This window comes from Heterocephalus glaber, unplaced genomic scaffold, assembly GCF_053883595.1.
Source record: "Heterocephalus glaber isolate CG9 unplaced genomic scaffold, H.glaber_assembly_v1.0 deba00001429, whole genome shotgun sequence".
NCBI lineage: Eukaryota > Metazoa > Chordata > Mammalia > Rodentia > Bathyergidae > Heterocephalus > Heterocephalus glaber.
Window position 1 is genome coordinate 29,890,247 of NW_028258294.1, and position 16,552 is coordinate 29,906,798.

General features: G+C 38.6%; 1 protein-coding gene across 16 annotated transcripts in view; it reads right to left on the reverse strand.

The window, feature by feature from the left end:
- Usp28 (ubiquitin specific peptidase 28) overlaps window positions 1-16,552 on the reverse strand; it is a 62,945-nt gene that overhangs the window by 24,636 nt on the left and 21,757 nt on the right. For 10 of the 16 annotated variants that reach the window (XM_087212403.1, XM_087212401.1, XM_087212397.1 and 7 more), the window contains 7 exons: window positions 11,999-12,104; window positions 10,936-11,095; window positions 5,626-5,712; window positions 4,268-4,405; window positions 3,151-3,224; window positions 2,692-2,771; window positions 906-1,054 (listed from right to left, as the gene is read on the reverse strand). In XM_087212403.1, the coding sequence (XP_087068529.1) occupies window positions 906-1,054; window positions 2,692-2,771; window positions 3,151-3,224; window positions 4,268-4,405; window positions 5,626-5,712; window positions 10,936-11,095; window positions 11,999-12,104 (794 nt within the window). Of the gene's footprint in view, window positions 1-558; window positions 636-905; window positions 1,055-2,691; window positions 2,772-3,150; window positions 3,225-4,267; window positions 4,406-5,625; window positions 5,713-10,935; window positions 11,096-11,998; window positions 12,105-16,552 lie in introns of those variants that run through there. The other 6 variants (XM_087212404.1, XM_087212402.1, XM_087212398.1 and 3 more) reach the window with 3 other exon arrangements.

A 16,552-nucleotide genomic window follows, 5' to 3' on the forward strand; every position in this document is an offset into this window, starting at 1 on the left:
TGTTTTGTTTTGTTTTTTAATTTTTACAGAGTTCCCATCCTTGAATACTGAGGTCTGAGTAGCTAGTGACTTTTCCTTCTCTTTCATAAGAAAATGCAGTAAGTTTGCACAGATCCTATGTCTCCCATCAGAAATTAGTTCTTTCCTTGAAAAGCTGGGGAGGTAGCAGCTTTCACCAAGTTCCAAAACTTTCTACAAGCCTCATTTTAGGCTATTTTAATTCAAGAAAGCTCTTTTTTTCTCTTGTATTAATTGCTGTGGACCACAAAGGCCCCGATTTGCTTCAAAATGTATAGTGAAAGGAGAACAAACAAGCCAAACTTTGTAATGTTGACAAGTATGCTACAAACACTACTCACTATTTCTTATCCAGCTCGAATTCTGAGATACTAATTACCCTTGCTCTCCCTTTAACTTCCTCCCTTTCCAACCCACTAAAACAATAACAAAAATCCCACATAAATAAAAATTAAATTTAAAAAACTGTAAAAGCAAAGGCAGAATTTACAATTGAGAACAATAAATAGTGTAATAGGGAAAACATTCTAAATGGCATACCATAGGAGTTAATCACTGTACTTTTACCCTCCGAAAATATGGAGGCAGTGGGTTCTCCCTACTCAGGTACAGGTAGGCTTCAACAGAAAGAGAGAAACTTGATCATACTTAAAACATCAGAAGCAGCATACAACCTTCACATGATTAACTCAAATTCATAGTTTCAGTAAAGAATTTATTTTTCAAAGCACTAAGATTCAATGACTCGTGTGAACTGATAAGAGACTTAAGACAAATTAATTTGTATTCAGCATTAAGTTACCTAACATGACGGGAAGTTAGTTTGCCTGAAAGTTCTACTTAATTGGCTTTGTCACTGGCATAGCAAGTAAAATTATCCACCTTACCTCTTGTCCATACTTCACTGAATGATCAGAAGGAAGAAGCTCAATGTCACCCTCCACCATGGCCCCTTCCAAACATTCGTCTAAGTTGCGATAACCGTTTACCTGGAGGGGATACTGGCCAAAGGTCTCGTTGTTACAAAAGGGCTTTCCTGGGCAAAGAGAGAGATTGATTTTCAAAGGCATCACTACAGCTATAGAAAGCCTACTTTCTGGCTCCCCACAGACAACATCTTAAATTCAGCTATATCCTGAGACCTGGGCAGAAATGCACGCAAGCCTGAATGGCACCCTCTAACACGCCAGTGGACCCAGGCATGGACCATTCACAACTGCAGACTCTGCAAACAAAGACGCCAGACATTATGTACCTCCTGGTCAGTCAAAGACTTTCTGGCCCCCAGTGCACTCGTCTTGCCTTACCGAATGGGGTCAAACATCCAGATACGCCACCAACTTACAAAGAGTGGAGAAAACTATGCTAAAATACATTAAATATGTTTCACGGGAACACAAGCAGCAAAATTCAGACTCTGGGAAATATTACAAATCAACCAGTTTCTCCAAAAAATGTATTTCAAGGAAAAATAGGTACAGGTAGAGCTTACAGATACTGAAGAGCCTTAAAAGATATATCAACCAATCATAAATGAATCACATTTGAATCTTGATTAAAACAAATTTTTTTTAATCAAACAAATCAGGATATTTGATTCCTGCCAGATTTCTGATATTTCCAAATGCCATATTTTGGAGTAGTAGTGCTACATTGTTTTTAAAAGGTTATTAGGCTGGACGTGGTGGCACAGGCCTGTAATACCAGCGCTTTTGAGGTTGAGGCAGGAGGACTGCTGCAAGTTCGAGGCCAGATTCTACTACATAGTGAGTTCAAGGCCAGCTCGAACTACACAGCAAGACCCTGTCTCCAAAACAAAAAAGAAAAGAAAAAGATTATTAGAGCCTGGGAGTATAGCTCAGTGACACAGCACATGCTTAGCAAGCACAAGGTTCTAGGTTCAAACTCCAATACCAAAAATAAATAAATAAATAATAAATTTTATAACTAAATTTTTTTAAAAAATTGCAGTAAGAACAGGACTTAGAATGGAAATTACTAGCTGTGAGGTGATGGTTGCTCGGTTCGTGCCCTCACCCCTAGTACTGGGAATTGAATCTAGGACTTTGTGCATGCTAGACAAGTGCTCTACCACTGAGCTACCTTCCCAGCCCTTTAAAAAAAATTATTCTGAGACAAGGTCTACATTGTCCAGGTTGGTGGCCTCCAACTTGCAATCTTCCTGCCTCAGCCTCCTAAGTAGCTGAGATTATAGATGTGTGCTACAATGCTGGGCTTCATGAGGGTTTTAATAATCATTCTATTTGTGCATATTAAAAATTCTCTGTAGTTAAAATAAGTGTGTCCATCATGCAGCTTAGAGTAGACAAGCAATTCTGGCACAATAAAATCTTTTGAAATTAGATATTACATCAGAAAAGCTACATAGAGAAAACTGAATAACATCACTGTGTATCTAACAATGCTAGAATTGGGTTGTGCAAATATTACACGATCTAACAACTCTGAAACAAAGATTGTACCCATTTTACAGATGAGAGAGACTGGGGACCCAGCAGCTCACAGTTTGTCCACAATAACACAGATACTAAAAGAACCAATACACAGACCTAGGTCTGTCTGACTCTCAAGTCTATTCATTATACTGTTCCCCAAAAGGACACAGTAAGAAGTGTATGATTGCAGGCTAAGAATTAGGGGCACAGAATTTACCTTCACGAATCCCTTCAGTTAAGAAAGTACCGTAGAATAGCTGCACCATGGGATTTTCGGATTTGTTCCTGGGATTGCTGCTTTTAAAAAAGGGAGACACTTCTGTTTCATTTGGATCAAATATGTGGTACACAAAGCCCAAGCATCACTTAAAAACAAAAGTAATTCATTTTCATCAATCACAAAGAGCAGGTATAGTCTAAAGTAAGGGATTAGTTCCACTTACTGAACAAATATAAAGTTAATAGGGTCTTTTCAGCAAAACAGCTGCAAGTTTAGGGGATCATCTACATCCGTAAAGAGGGAAAGCCAAACACAGTGAAGACTAACTCATGGTTACCCCATTAAGTTTGATAAGAATCAGTAATTTCTACTTGAGAAGGGGGACCTTTCCCTATATTGTAATTCCCAGAGCCACTGGGAATTAGAAGGATGTATAAACCAACCCTCAACACTCACTTAACATTGACAGCTAGCTGGAATGCATCCTCTAGCCAATCCAGGAGCTTGTGTGTGAATTCACTCACATCTTGCTATAAGAGAGGCACAAATTGCATAAGAGTCATTTGAAACACTATACACAGGGAAATTAAAGTTTGCCCTTAATCCCACCAATGACTGAGCTCTACTACTATGAAAGCACTTCTTTTTTAGGGCCAAATATCACAGATACAAAATAATGGAACCTAGCTTCTAGAGACAAAACACAAAGTGTGTTAGGTACTTCTAAGTTCTGCCTAGAAGAAACTGAAACTTTACCACTTTCACTCACAACTGTCTGGCTGAAAAACCAAACACAATCTTCCAATTAATTTTTTAAAAGTTCAAAGAACAGACCGTAGTCTTCTAGAGCAATGTGAGATTTGAATGGAGAAAGGAAACTCTTGAAGAAGCTGATCCAATTGTGACAACTTTAATTTTTAGGTGGAGGTAGGGAAAGGCAAGTATTAATGTCAAAAAGAGAAAAAGTGCTCAGAAAAGCTGCTGGACTCAGATTTAGTTGGTTTTACAGAAATGCAAATTTTTTTAAAATGTGGTACTGCGGATCAAACCCAAGGACTCACTCATGCTAGGCAAGTAATCTACCACCAAACTATACCCTCGATCAGTGGTGGCAAACCTAGGGTATGCATACCGCAGCAGGCTGTTTGTACTACTGAAAGTTCTAAAAGGTTCGCCATCACTGCTCTAGCCAGTTTTAAAAGTAAGATTTCTACCTGGGTCATCCCAAAACAAAGGAACAAAGGACTTGACTTTTCTTGGCAACCCTTTGACATGGCTCACTGAGGTATTTTCTAAGCTCTTCCTTTCTGTTTCAATAGCCTCTGTGTAAGTCTACTGTTCTTTCTACTACCATTTCTTCTTCCCTTCTGGACCATCAGCCCTCTGCATAACACTCTTTTCTTACACATGCTTGCTCTCTTACCACCTGCTTTGTAAGTAAAATAAAGGGCAAAAACAGGCACCTACAGTCCTGCTTAGTCACGTTCACAGCTTGTTAGCTGAATAAGCAACATCACAGTAACATGAATATCACAGTAACATGAATAAGGTATGACTCCAAACTTGAGAGTACCTGCTGTTCCTCAGATGATCGGAATGCTCCCTTTAATAGATCCAGGGCTGCAGAAGGGTCTACAAATTTTCGATTCGATCCCATCATAAGAGCAAACAAATACTGAAGCTCCTGCATAAACACGATATTTCTCTTTTCCTACAGAAAGCACATTCATGTGTACTCATATAACGTCTTATTTGGAAGATCAACATATAAAGAGAGAAGCTGTCAATCTCTAATTCATTTTTACCTAGTCTAAGTCAGAGTCACGCCTCAAAGCACATCATGGAGACCCAGATAAGGACAGAGGATTACTCTAAACTCAAAAATAACTACTCAGAAGTCGAAGAGAAATACTGTTGCAAAGACTGAAACATCTTGAAGCTGAGCCCCTTCTTTTGTTAGGAGACCGCATTACAGTAATGTAAAATCCAAGGAAGGGTGAGATCACAGGGAGGGAGCTGCCTCCTGCAGCAGGTGCAGACTGGAATCTCTTCTGAGATCTAGGTGTACCAGGTCATCTATTCTGCATCCTTGGCCTGAGCAGCCAATGCAGAGGAAAGGATAACATGCACACAGGGACACACAGGTGTTCTGAGTGTCCCCACCCAGGGCAGCACTGCTGAAGTAGGCAGGCTGGCTAACTACATTCTTAGAACTGTTTTTCTAATTTTATACTTACTTAAAATTTTATTTTTTGCAGCCAGAGATGCAGCTCAGTGGCACCATGCCTGTATTGCAAGCACAAGGTTCTGAGTTTGATCCTCAGTACCAAAAAAAAAAAATTTTTTTGCAAGCCTTTAATTTTGTCACAAAGAAGGAAAAAGAGCCATTTAGAAATGAAAACAAAAGAGCTGTGGATGTAGCTCAATGGTAGAGCACTTACCTAACATGCACAAAGCCCTCGATTGGGTAACCAGCATTGCAAAAACAAAAAGAGAAGTGAAAACAAATGTTAGCACAAGCCGAAGTTTTCACCTTTAGTCAAAAATTTAATGCTGGGTATGGTGGTGTATGCCTGTAATCCCAGCACTCAGGAGGCTCAGGCAGGATCACCATGAGTTCAAGGCCAGCCTGGACTACATAGCAAAATCCTGTCTCAAAAAAAAAAAAAAAAAATTAGGAGGCTCAACCAGGCCTGGTGGTGCAGGCCTGTCATCCTTTCTAGGCAAAAAGGTCAAAAGTTTGAGTCCAGCCTGGGGAACAATGAGTGACTTAGCAAGACTCTGTCTCAAATTTTAAAATAGAAAAGGGTTTGCAGGGTGGCCCAGAAAAAGGCCCTTGGTTCAATTTGCAGTTTAAAAAATAAAAATTAAAGAGGCTTTGGGATGAAAGAAATTAAGTGATAGGGAAGAAACGTCTAAGCACCAACTTACCGTGTGACTTTGACAATTTTCAAGTATATTTTGTGGCAGACTATAGCTGAGAACAAGTCTTCGAAACTCAGGCAACTGAAAAAGAGACTAAAAGAAAGAAATGAACTTATCTTTTCTTTCAATATAACTTCAGAAAAAAAATTTCTTTCACTGTATTTTCATTTGTATTTAAAAGCATGTGTAACTGTCAACTTAATGATTCTACTATTATTTCCAAGGAAATAATACCAGTTACACAAAAATTAACAAAACTGTTAACCCTTTAGGTAAAACAATAGAAACAAACTTAAGGCCTTAGAAGATGAATAAATTATACTGCATTTACACAATGAGTAATCATGTAGTCGTTTGAGGCCAGCCTAGGTTACATAGTGAGTTCAGGACCAGCCTAAACAACAAAGCAAGGCCATGTCTCAAAAATACATAAATGAATGAATAAATGAATAAATAAAACAGTACTATACCACGGTAAGACTGAATTAACAAAAACTATGTTATCAATATGGATAAATCTCAGAAATATACTGTTTAAAAAAGGGTTACACAAAACCACTTTCTACATACTGCCAGTTCTGACTTCTAAGAGTTTGTTTTGTTAAACAAATTTCTATTTATGTTCATACTTTTTTCTTCTATTATCTGTAACCAGTTTTAGGATTAGCACAATGTTGAGTTCCTAAAATGAGGGGAGAAGTGTTCCTTCTTTTTTCTGCTTTAATTGTTTGATATAATTTATCAGTTAAAATGTTTATGAGCCTGCTGTTGTCATACAGGTAGGTTTTCAAGCTAGGAATATACTTTCTTTAATAGGTGCTATTCAAATTTTATATTTCCTCCAGAGTTAGTTTCTTTAATTTGTCTTCTAGGTTACTTCTTTGAAGTTGTCAAATTTATTTCAAAAAAGATTGTTGTAATATGCTTTCTATATCCTTTTAAATTCTGTAAAATCTGTGGTAATGTCTCCTAGATCTTGATATTGTGATTGAAAATATGTATAATTGATATTGTGTAATAGGAACAAAAGGTCTAAAGGAGCAGGGGAAGTGGGAGGAGTAGGGGAAAGGAAAAAAGGGAAAAGAAATAATATGAGAAAAGGAAAAAAATGGAAACAAAGTCTTTGCAAATAGGGAAGGGTGGAGGGGGTGAAGGGAGGGCAAGGGAAGGGGAAAAAAATAAGAACCAAGATACTCATGTAAAGGTACAAGATCCCAATGATGAATGTAACTGTATTTTATACCTAAAATGTACCAATAAACTTAATGGGAAAAAATAAATAAATAAATAAAAAAGGGTTACAGAAAAACAATACTGTGTATACTAAGTTTAATAACATCTAAAACAATACCATATATATTGTTTGGAGCCTCATACATGTGTGGCTGTGGCGGGGGAAGGATGGCCTCATCAGCAGAGATTTATAACTTAAACTGGGTGGTGAGAACAGCAGAGTTTACTATCCTCCACTGTATCATACACACTGTTTTGTTTTGTTTTTTAAGTTTAGCTGTACAAAGTAGAACATGCCTGTAATCCCAGCTACTGTAAGGCTGAAGCAGAGGATCCCAAGTTCGAGGCTGGACAACCTAGCGGAGCCCTATCTTAACTAAACACAGAAGGGCTAGGAGTGCAGCCCTAGAGCCAGGGCCTGGGTCCAGCCCCCAGTGCAGGGGAGTGCAGGAGGGGTGGTAGCTAACAGCAGGCATCTCTAGTGACACCCTGTAGCTGAACCCCTAGGTGAGAAGGATTCCTTTTATTATTTGTAATTTATACTTTTTCTACTATAACTTTTTAAGTTAATTTTGAAAACTCCCTTGCATGAATGTAACTCATCCCAAAATATTCCTCAAATGAACACCTCTCTAGGCTGCATATTGGACTTCTCAAAGCAGCATCCTGGTAGAAAGCAGGCTAAACTTTGCAATCAGAAAGAAAAAACATACTTTCCCATATTCCAAAACCCCAGGTCTGCTTCCTGACATCAGAGTCAAAGTGGCAGCATCTACCTTGGCACTGATAACCTTCTCTCTTGCGCCAGCTGACGGGGCATGGATACCAGGGCTGTGCTGCCACCACACTTTTTCTTGTGTTGCGAGGTGGCAAGCTCCACCCTCAGATGATCTCCCCTTTCCCCATGCACTTGTTGATACCAGTGTACCTGCATTCCTATTCTGCCAGCCATCCTACAAGTCTCCAGAGTTTCTGTTTTAGGTGGGAAAAGCAGCTTTACAGTCTTAGTGACCTCATTCTACCTATTGCACTGCCAAAATCTTACCTCAAAGATGCCGTTATTCTTAAAAATCAAAATATGCAAGCTATAACCCATTATCAATATGGTGGTTCTTTCTATAACACCAGCTTCTTCTCCTGTGTTCTCTGTATCACTTACGTCCTTCTCCCAGATACCAAAGTTTAGAATGTCAGAGTAGTATAAATCTTTTCCCTTTCTTAAGCATTCACAGTAAGCCTTAAGGCCCCTAGACTGAAGCTCTTGGTGGCACTTACAACCTCCTGCCCACCTGTCCCCCAGCTGCTCTAATCTAAACCCACCACGGCTCACCTGGACCACTGTGCATGACCTCCCTGCCTCCAGACCATTCCCTCACCAACTCAACTGCCATACAGTGTCTTCTGACTACCTCTCTAACATGACTAAACGTGAGCTCCAGATTCACTGAAGACTCCTATCTGGTAAAAGTTCTTATTACTCCAAGTCCTGTCATCCTCCTGGGTAACTTCAGTCAGCAACCTATGGGAATCTCTGAAGCTCTGCCTTTACAATATAGCAAGAATCTGACTACTTTCGTAGTTACCAGCCTGGTTCAAGCCACCACCACTCCCACGATGAATGTAGCAGGTCCTGCCCTTCACTCTGCTCTCCCCACAGTAGCCAGAAGGAGCCTTTTCATGCTTGCGTCAGGGTTGGCCACTCCTGCTCAGGAGCTTCCACCACTCCCATCTTATCTCAACCTCAGCCTCTTTGCTCTTAGCATCCAGCCACATGGGAACCCTGGATGACCCCCTGAAAACACTGAGCCCTTTCCATCTTAGGGGCATGGCTCTGTGCATTCCCTTCCCTGGAATATTTTTATTCCAATCATACACAGCTCTCATCTCCTATCCATTTGGCATTAGCTCCAGGATTATTCCCTCAAAGAGACCTGCCTAACACCATCATTAATATTATGACTGGCTCCCACTTCTGAAGCAATTCCAGTCTCTCTTACTCTGCTTTTTCTATGGGACCAATCACAGCCTAACATATTACATATATTTACATGGAAAGTTGACCATTCAGTTAGTTTTTAGTTTACTGTCCATCATCCTTCGTGAGAATTTAAATTCCATAAGGTTACAGCTGTCTGTGTTTTGTTCACTCCTATATCTCATAAAGTAGGTGTCCATTATTGTGGAAGGACTCATGTACATCCTCCAGCCCAGACATCTCTAGGTTTCCTCACAGTGACACAGTCCTTCACTCCAGCTGTACTCCATATCCAGGATATGTCAACACCTGAAATATGTAATCCTCAAGAAACATGTTCAGAAACTCTCACTCTTAGACCACATGCATTTTCTGACATATTAGTTCAATTATCCTCAAGACACCTGTTGCTTGCTTTCAGCAGGGACCCAGGCAAGCTGATCTTTTTCCTTGTTCCTTAATCATCAGTTCCTTCCTGTCTTTTTTCCTCCCTCAGTCTAGCTTTGAACCTATCGTCATTAACTACCCTCATTGAATTCTCAGACTGGTGTTTTGTCCTTTTATCACGTACCCAGTAAATCTTTCAACCTAAATGAATTGAACTTTCTTCTTAAAAGCTTCATAGCTCTGCTAAGACAAAATCTTCATAAAAAATAGAACATGGAGCCTGGGTGTGATGACTCTAGCCTGTAATTCCAGCAGTCAGGAGGCTGAGGCAGGGGGATTGCTATGAGGTTCAAGGCCAGCCTAGGTTACATAGTGCACTTAAGGCCAGTCTGAACTACAATGCAAGTCCCTGTCTCAAAGTAACAAAAAGAAAGGTCATGAGATATTACCATACATTTAAAGGCAACAATCTCACACAAACACAAATTTCTAGAAATCCTACTACCGGCTGAGTATCAATTATCTGAAATATTTGAACTAGAGGTGTTTCAGATTTTGGAGTTTTCTGGACTTTGGTATACTTACAGAGATTTTACCAGCTGAGCATCCCTCATCTAAAAATCTGAAATCAAATGGCACTGTAATCCTCATGGTCACTTGAGCCAGAAACACTGGCACCTTTCTAAACTCTCTCTTGCATAGACTGCTCAACAAGTCCTATAGATCTGATCTTCTCAATAGTTTCTGCTGTTGTTTGTTTGGTTTTGCAGTACTGGAAGCTGAACCTGGGGCCTTTACACTGAGCTACATCCCAGCCCATTCTTTATATTGAGACAAGGTCTCACTAAGTCACTAAATTGACTCATGCTGGGCTCAAACATGGGATCCTCCCAGAGTGCTAGGGTTACAGGCATGTGCCACTAAGCCTGGCTCTCAAGAATGTTTTTATTTCTTTCCTTCCACAGTTCTGGCTACATCTTTCCCACAGGCTGCTTTTATCTCCTGCCTAGATGCCTATGGCAACTTCTCAATAACTGATCTCTCCTTGTTCACTCTAGCTCTGCCTTAACACAGCAGTCACTAAATGCTGACCCTAAACATTTAATATATTACAACAGTAGATGCCATTTTAAGTACTAATTTAGACACCAGAACATCTAAATCTAAAACACATAAAAGCAGCCAAAATTCAATAATCCTTTAGGAAATACTACCTAGTTTTACCTATTCTAATTTTTTTCCCCCCAGTCCTGGGTATGGAATGCAGGGGTGCTCTAACACTGAGTTACAGATTCATTTTCTTTTTGTTCTGAGACACAGTCTAAGTTGCCCAGCCTGGCCTTGACTGTACAATCTTCCTGCCTCAGCCTTCTGAGCAGCTGGGATTACAGGTATGTAGCATAGGGCCCAGAAGTTTTAACTTTTTTCATACCAGACAGGTAATATGCCAACATAGTAACAAAATTTGAGGGGGGCCATTTCACACACATGGCATGACATAGAAGCCATGAACTAAAGGATCAAATTTTAATATTTTCTTTTCTTTTTTTTTTTTTTTTGGTACCGGGGATCAAACTCAGGACCTTGTGCTTGCAAGGCAGGCGGCAGAACCACTAAGCTAAATCCCTGGCCCTAACATTTTCAAAGTTATGTTTTCTTATTTCAGTTTAAAAAAATAAATTATTTCCAGAAGACATGGCTGTCTCTTTAAAATATCATACCTGAATAACAGCACTGAACCAACATGTATTGCCAACATTTTTCAGCCCAACTGGCCAGCCATCAACTCTCCTCCAGTCATTGGGATTGGGATTTTCTCCCCAGACTTCACAGCGTTTTCTCTTTGAGCGTTTAGTTTCTGCAGAGGTTGCCTCATGCATCCTATACAGTATTTGTGCCAACATATCACACATCAAAAAAAAAAGAAAAAAAAATTAAAGGACAATAAGAGTATATGGAGGATGTTAGTAATCTTTCATAGAAAATTCAAAATTCACAAAAACTGTTTATAGGGTAACCACTGGGTATGCGGTAGCTATAAGGTTACAATGTAAATAAAAAGCAAGGCTTAAACAGGAGTTTTAACCCTTCCATAACAGAGAGTAAATGGTCCATAATGGAACTCATCTGAGATTTAAAACTAGTTATGACTATAATACTGTATTCAAATTTTTCTATATCAACCACAGTGCCCTAAGCACTCGCTAAAGAAAAGGGCAAGAGAGACACTGTGCCAAAGCATAGAGCCTCCAAATAGTCCAGCACACAATATCCCCACATCTCCCATGCTCCTTAAAAGAAACAACTCAGCAGTGAAAGAGTAACATGACAGAAACTGACTGACCACCATTGAAAATGGATGTTTTTGAACAGCACCAGATAATCACTGAATCAGTAACAATTCAAATAATATATCCCATGGCTCCTCCTGAGACAGGGTAGTTGAATGACATCTTTCATTTAAAAATACCCAGAAGCACACCCTAAAAGTTGATAAGGGGAATGAATGTTTACCAGATACATGGAACTAGGTTCTTGTTTTCTGCTAGCAACTGTGAACTATAAAACTCTGCAGACTTCTACTCACAGACTTCCTATTTGGTTTTTCCAAAAATAAGCCAAAAAGGAAAGTAAACTAATGTGCATTGCCTCTCCTAAAAGAAATTTCATGCAGGTCCCACTAAATATACTTAGCAGAATTATTCCTGAGTGGCATTCACAGAGCTATTGCCTTTGACCTACACATAAACGTGAGGAGCAAAGATTATAAATTAATGCAATAACCTGTTAAGATCTCTTCCATCAGCTTGAATTTTGGGAGACTCCAGTAGACTCAAAGCAATGGCAGCCTGAAGATCATCTTTGTTATCATGAGTAAGATCTATCACTTCTGTAAGGTAAATAACAATTTAATTAGTTTACACACTGGAAATTGTCCTTCTGTCTGCAGTATGGAAAAAAAAAAAATCAAAACATTCCTGAAACCAGATATACTCTCTAGATGTCACTATGATGGTTTATCTGTAGCAGAACAATTTCATTTCTCTGTCCCAGAGTCAAAAGAATAGTCTTACAGCTAGCTAGCTATACTGTAACATTATACTAGCCAAGGGTACAACAGAAGCTACTGAAATGGAATGAACTTTTCTACAGTCTCATTCTGCAAAGTCAAAATATATTCCATACTTGCAGGTTAAATAGTCTCTATCATTGCAAGGCATCAGCTAAGTATAAAACATTTAAGGAAGAAATATTCAATCTCACACAAACTCTTCTTGAGAATGGAGGACATATTCAACTCATTTCTATGAAGTCAGCATAACAACTACTACAAATATACCAAACCAATCAAAAACAGTATAACCATCTGGGCATAGGGGTGCACACCTGTATTCCAGCACTCAGGAGGCTGAGGCAGGACAATGGTCACAGGTTCAAGGCCAGCCTGGGCTACATGGTGAGTTCAACTACTATGCCTGAACTACATAGTAAGACCATGTCACAAAACAACAACAAAAAAACACAGAATGAATAAGGAAATATAACAACCTACACGTGACCACAGAAACACCCAAAAACCCGTAAATATTAGCAAAGAGAATCCAGTAACATAAAAAAAAATTACTTATTAAGACCAGGTTAAGTTCATTATAGGAATAAAATACAGAGTTAATATTAGAAAACTGTGTTTTCTTAATAACTAAAGAAAAAAATTATCTCAATAGAAACAGAAAAAAATTATCTGGTAACATTTAACCTCCTTTCAGGATAAACTCTTCGAGCCAATCAGGAAGAGAGAAGTACACATTTTTAGCTGAGAAAAAGGTATCCATAAGAAGTTCACAACATACTATATACTTAATTGTGAAATGTGAAACACATTTCCTGTCAAACCAAGACGAAGACAAACATGTCTACTGCTTTTACTCATCGTAGCTCTAGAAGTTCTAACTAATGCAATGGAAACATAAAGATTGGAAAATAAGATACAAAGCTACATTCACAGATAATCATTTTTAAGGGAAATCCAAAATAATCTACAGTAAACAAAATAAGAAGGCATTAAATAAAGATTAGTGGGGCCTGGGGATTTAGCTCAGTGGTTCCAGCGCCTGCCTTGCAAGCGCAAGGTCCTGAGTTCAATCCCTGGTACCAAAAAAAAAAAAAAAAAAAAAAATTAATGTACACAGTTAAATGAAAGCCAAGTATGGAGATGTAAGAATTGCAATCTAGCACTTTGGGAGGCTGAGGCAGGAGGATTAAAAGTTTGAGACCAGCCTGGGCAAATTAGTGAGACTCTGTCTCAAAAAATAAAAGGACTAGAAATATAGCTCAGTGCAAAGGCCCTGGGTTCAATTACTAGTACCACAAGAAAAAAAAAACTAATTTAAAAAGGAAAAAGGGCCAGGGATTTAGCTCAGTGGTTCTGCTGCCTGCCTCGCAAGCGCAAGGTCCCGAGTTCGATCCCCAGTACAAAAAATAATAATAACAATAAAATAAAAAGGAGAAAAAAGGCCTAGGGATTTAGCTCAGTGGCATCTTGCCTATCTCACAAGTGCAAGGTCCTAAGTTTGATCCCCAGTACCCCCCCCCAAAAGGAAAAATAAAACCCATAGGTACTACAAAACTTCAGCAATTAAGACTCTGTAGACTGTTCTACTGGCATAGACCAGGCATACAGATCAATGGAACAGAATTCAAAGTTCAGAAATAAACCTTCATGTTCATGGCCAAGTAATTTTCAACACAAGCAACAAGACAACTCAATAGGAAAAGAATATCTTTTCAATAAATGGTACTGGGACAACTGGATACCCACATGCAAATAAAGCTGAACTTCTACCTAAGACCATCCACAAAAAAAACTTAAAATGGATCAAGCCCTGAAAATATGGGCTAAAACTATAAAACTTCCCAAAGAAGACAAAGGTATAAATCTTCATAACTTTGAACTGGACAATGGTATCTTAGATATGACACCCAAAATATAAGTAACTAAAAGAGATAAATAGATAAATTTGACATTAAAATAAAACCTTTGGGCTTCAAAAGACATCATCAAGAAAAGTAAAGATAACCACAGAATGGGAGAGTTTTTGCAAAACGTGATAAGGGACCTATACAGAATATATAAAGAATTCTTGCAGCTGGGCATGGTGGTGCACAATTTTAATCTCAGCATTCTGGAAGGCCGAGGCAGGAGGATAAGAAGTTCAAGGCCAGCCTGGGCAACTTAGCAAGACCCAGACCCTGTCTCAAAATACAATCAGCAACAAATTCCAGAGTGTATTAAATCTGACAGAACAAAGGTCTTGATTTCTTTGGACAGTAAACTGCAATACTGTAAACACTGGGTATGAATGGTGGCGCATGTCTGTAATCCTAACCCTCAGGAGGCTGGGGCAGGAGGATCAGGAGTTTCAGGCCAGTCTGGGTTACTTGGTGAGTTCAAGGCTAGCACACAGTGGACTACACAGTGAGATCCTGTCTCAAAAAACTTGCAAGAAAAAGAAAGGAGAAATGTACAGATAAAGAGAGTCTTAAAGCGTACTTCAATCAACATATATTATGTAAAGGTACAAATTTTCAATGATGAATGTCATTATATTGTATACCTAAAATGTACCAATAAAATTAATTTTTAAAAAAGAGTACTTCAAACATATTTGATATTCTAATTTATTTGGATCATTATTCCTACCAACCAACTATAAATAGTTAAAGAAATAAGCAGGGAAATTTCTTAGTATTTGATCAGATTAAGAGATTCTTGCTAATATGTATTTAAAGTACACTAACATTGTTTCAGTTATGAAAACTATAGAGTCCTCTCTTAGAAATATTACCCAAGAAGTTGGTATAACCTAGCAATTCCACTATTAGGTAGGTATATACTGAAAAGAAATGAAAATAAATATTCTGAGAGATAAGAGCAGATCCTGAAGATCAGTGGGTAAGTATAGTCTATTCGATTAAAGTCACTGAGACAACTGAATAGCTATATATGGGGAGAAAAATGTAATTGTATCCCTGCCTTATTTCATACCAAAAATAATTGACTTCAGACAAAAATAAAGATTTAAATGTGAAGGACAGAGCATACAATATTAAAATATAATATCATTCTGATTTCAGGGTATAGTGAATTCTTAAACAAAAACCAGCTGGGCCTGGTGGCACATGCCTGTAATTCCAGCCTTCAGGAAGGAGGCTGAGGCAGGAGGAGAGTTCAAGGCCAGCTTGGAATACATAGCAAGACCTTATCTCAAAAACAAAACAAAACAAAACAAAACAAACAAAATCGGAAAAACTAACCACAAAGGACAGAAAAAGAATGATAAATACAACCGTAGTAAAATTCAGCTCTTTGGTTCATCACTATAATGTAAAAACACAAGTCACCAAAAGGAAGAAAATATCTACAACATCTAAATCCAGAAAAATGGATTAATATTAATAATATAGTAGATCAGTATCAGTAAAATAATATCAAGAATTAACAAGAGGCAAACAATTAAATAAAACTGCTAGGCAGGGTAGTACATGCCTGTAATCACAGCACTTAGAAGGCAGAGGCAGGAGGATTGCCATGTGTTGGAGACCAGCCTGGGCTACACACTGAGTTCAAAGCTAGCCTAGACTTCATAGCAAGTCCTTGTCTCACAAAACAAAAAACAAAAAAAAAAAAGAAAGGAAGGAAGGAGGGAAAAAAAAGCCAGCAGAAGATACAAAGAAAAATTTCACAGGCGAGGAAATGCAATGGCCAAAAGTAGAGTGATGCTCAATCTCAATACTAATTTTTAAAATTCTAATTTAAAAAAAAGTATCATTTCACATTAAAAGGCTAGGCAACAAGGGCTGGGGATTCAGCTCAGTGGTGCTACACCTGCCTCGAAAGCACAAGATCCAGAGTTCAATCCCCCATATGAAAAAAAAGGATGGGCGATAATTTTACAATCTGACATAACAAGTTTGAAAACTACTGGTATTCTCAAACCCTATTAATGGCAGTATAAATAGATTAAAAAATCATTTTGGAAAATAATCTTTTTACCTAAAAAGGTGATGTTATGGTTTACATCTGAATGTCCCCCTAAAGTCTCAGGAGCTCATAGGCAGGATTTTTGAAAGGTGACTAGATTATGAGGGCTTATAGCTGACTTGCTGTTAAAGAGTCCGGGTCTCCTTGGAAGAGGTGGGCCACTCTTGGAGTATATTTCCCTTCCCAGCTCCTCCCTTGATCTCTTACTGCTTTCAGGCTCCCATGCTCCTCCCAGGCCCTTCCACTATGCTGTTTTGTCTTGGAGCTGGCAGACTATGGACTGAAACCTCTACAAC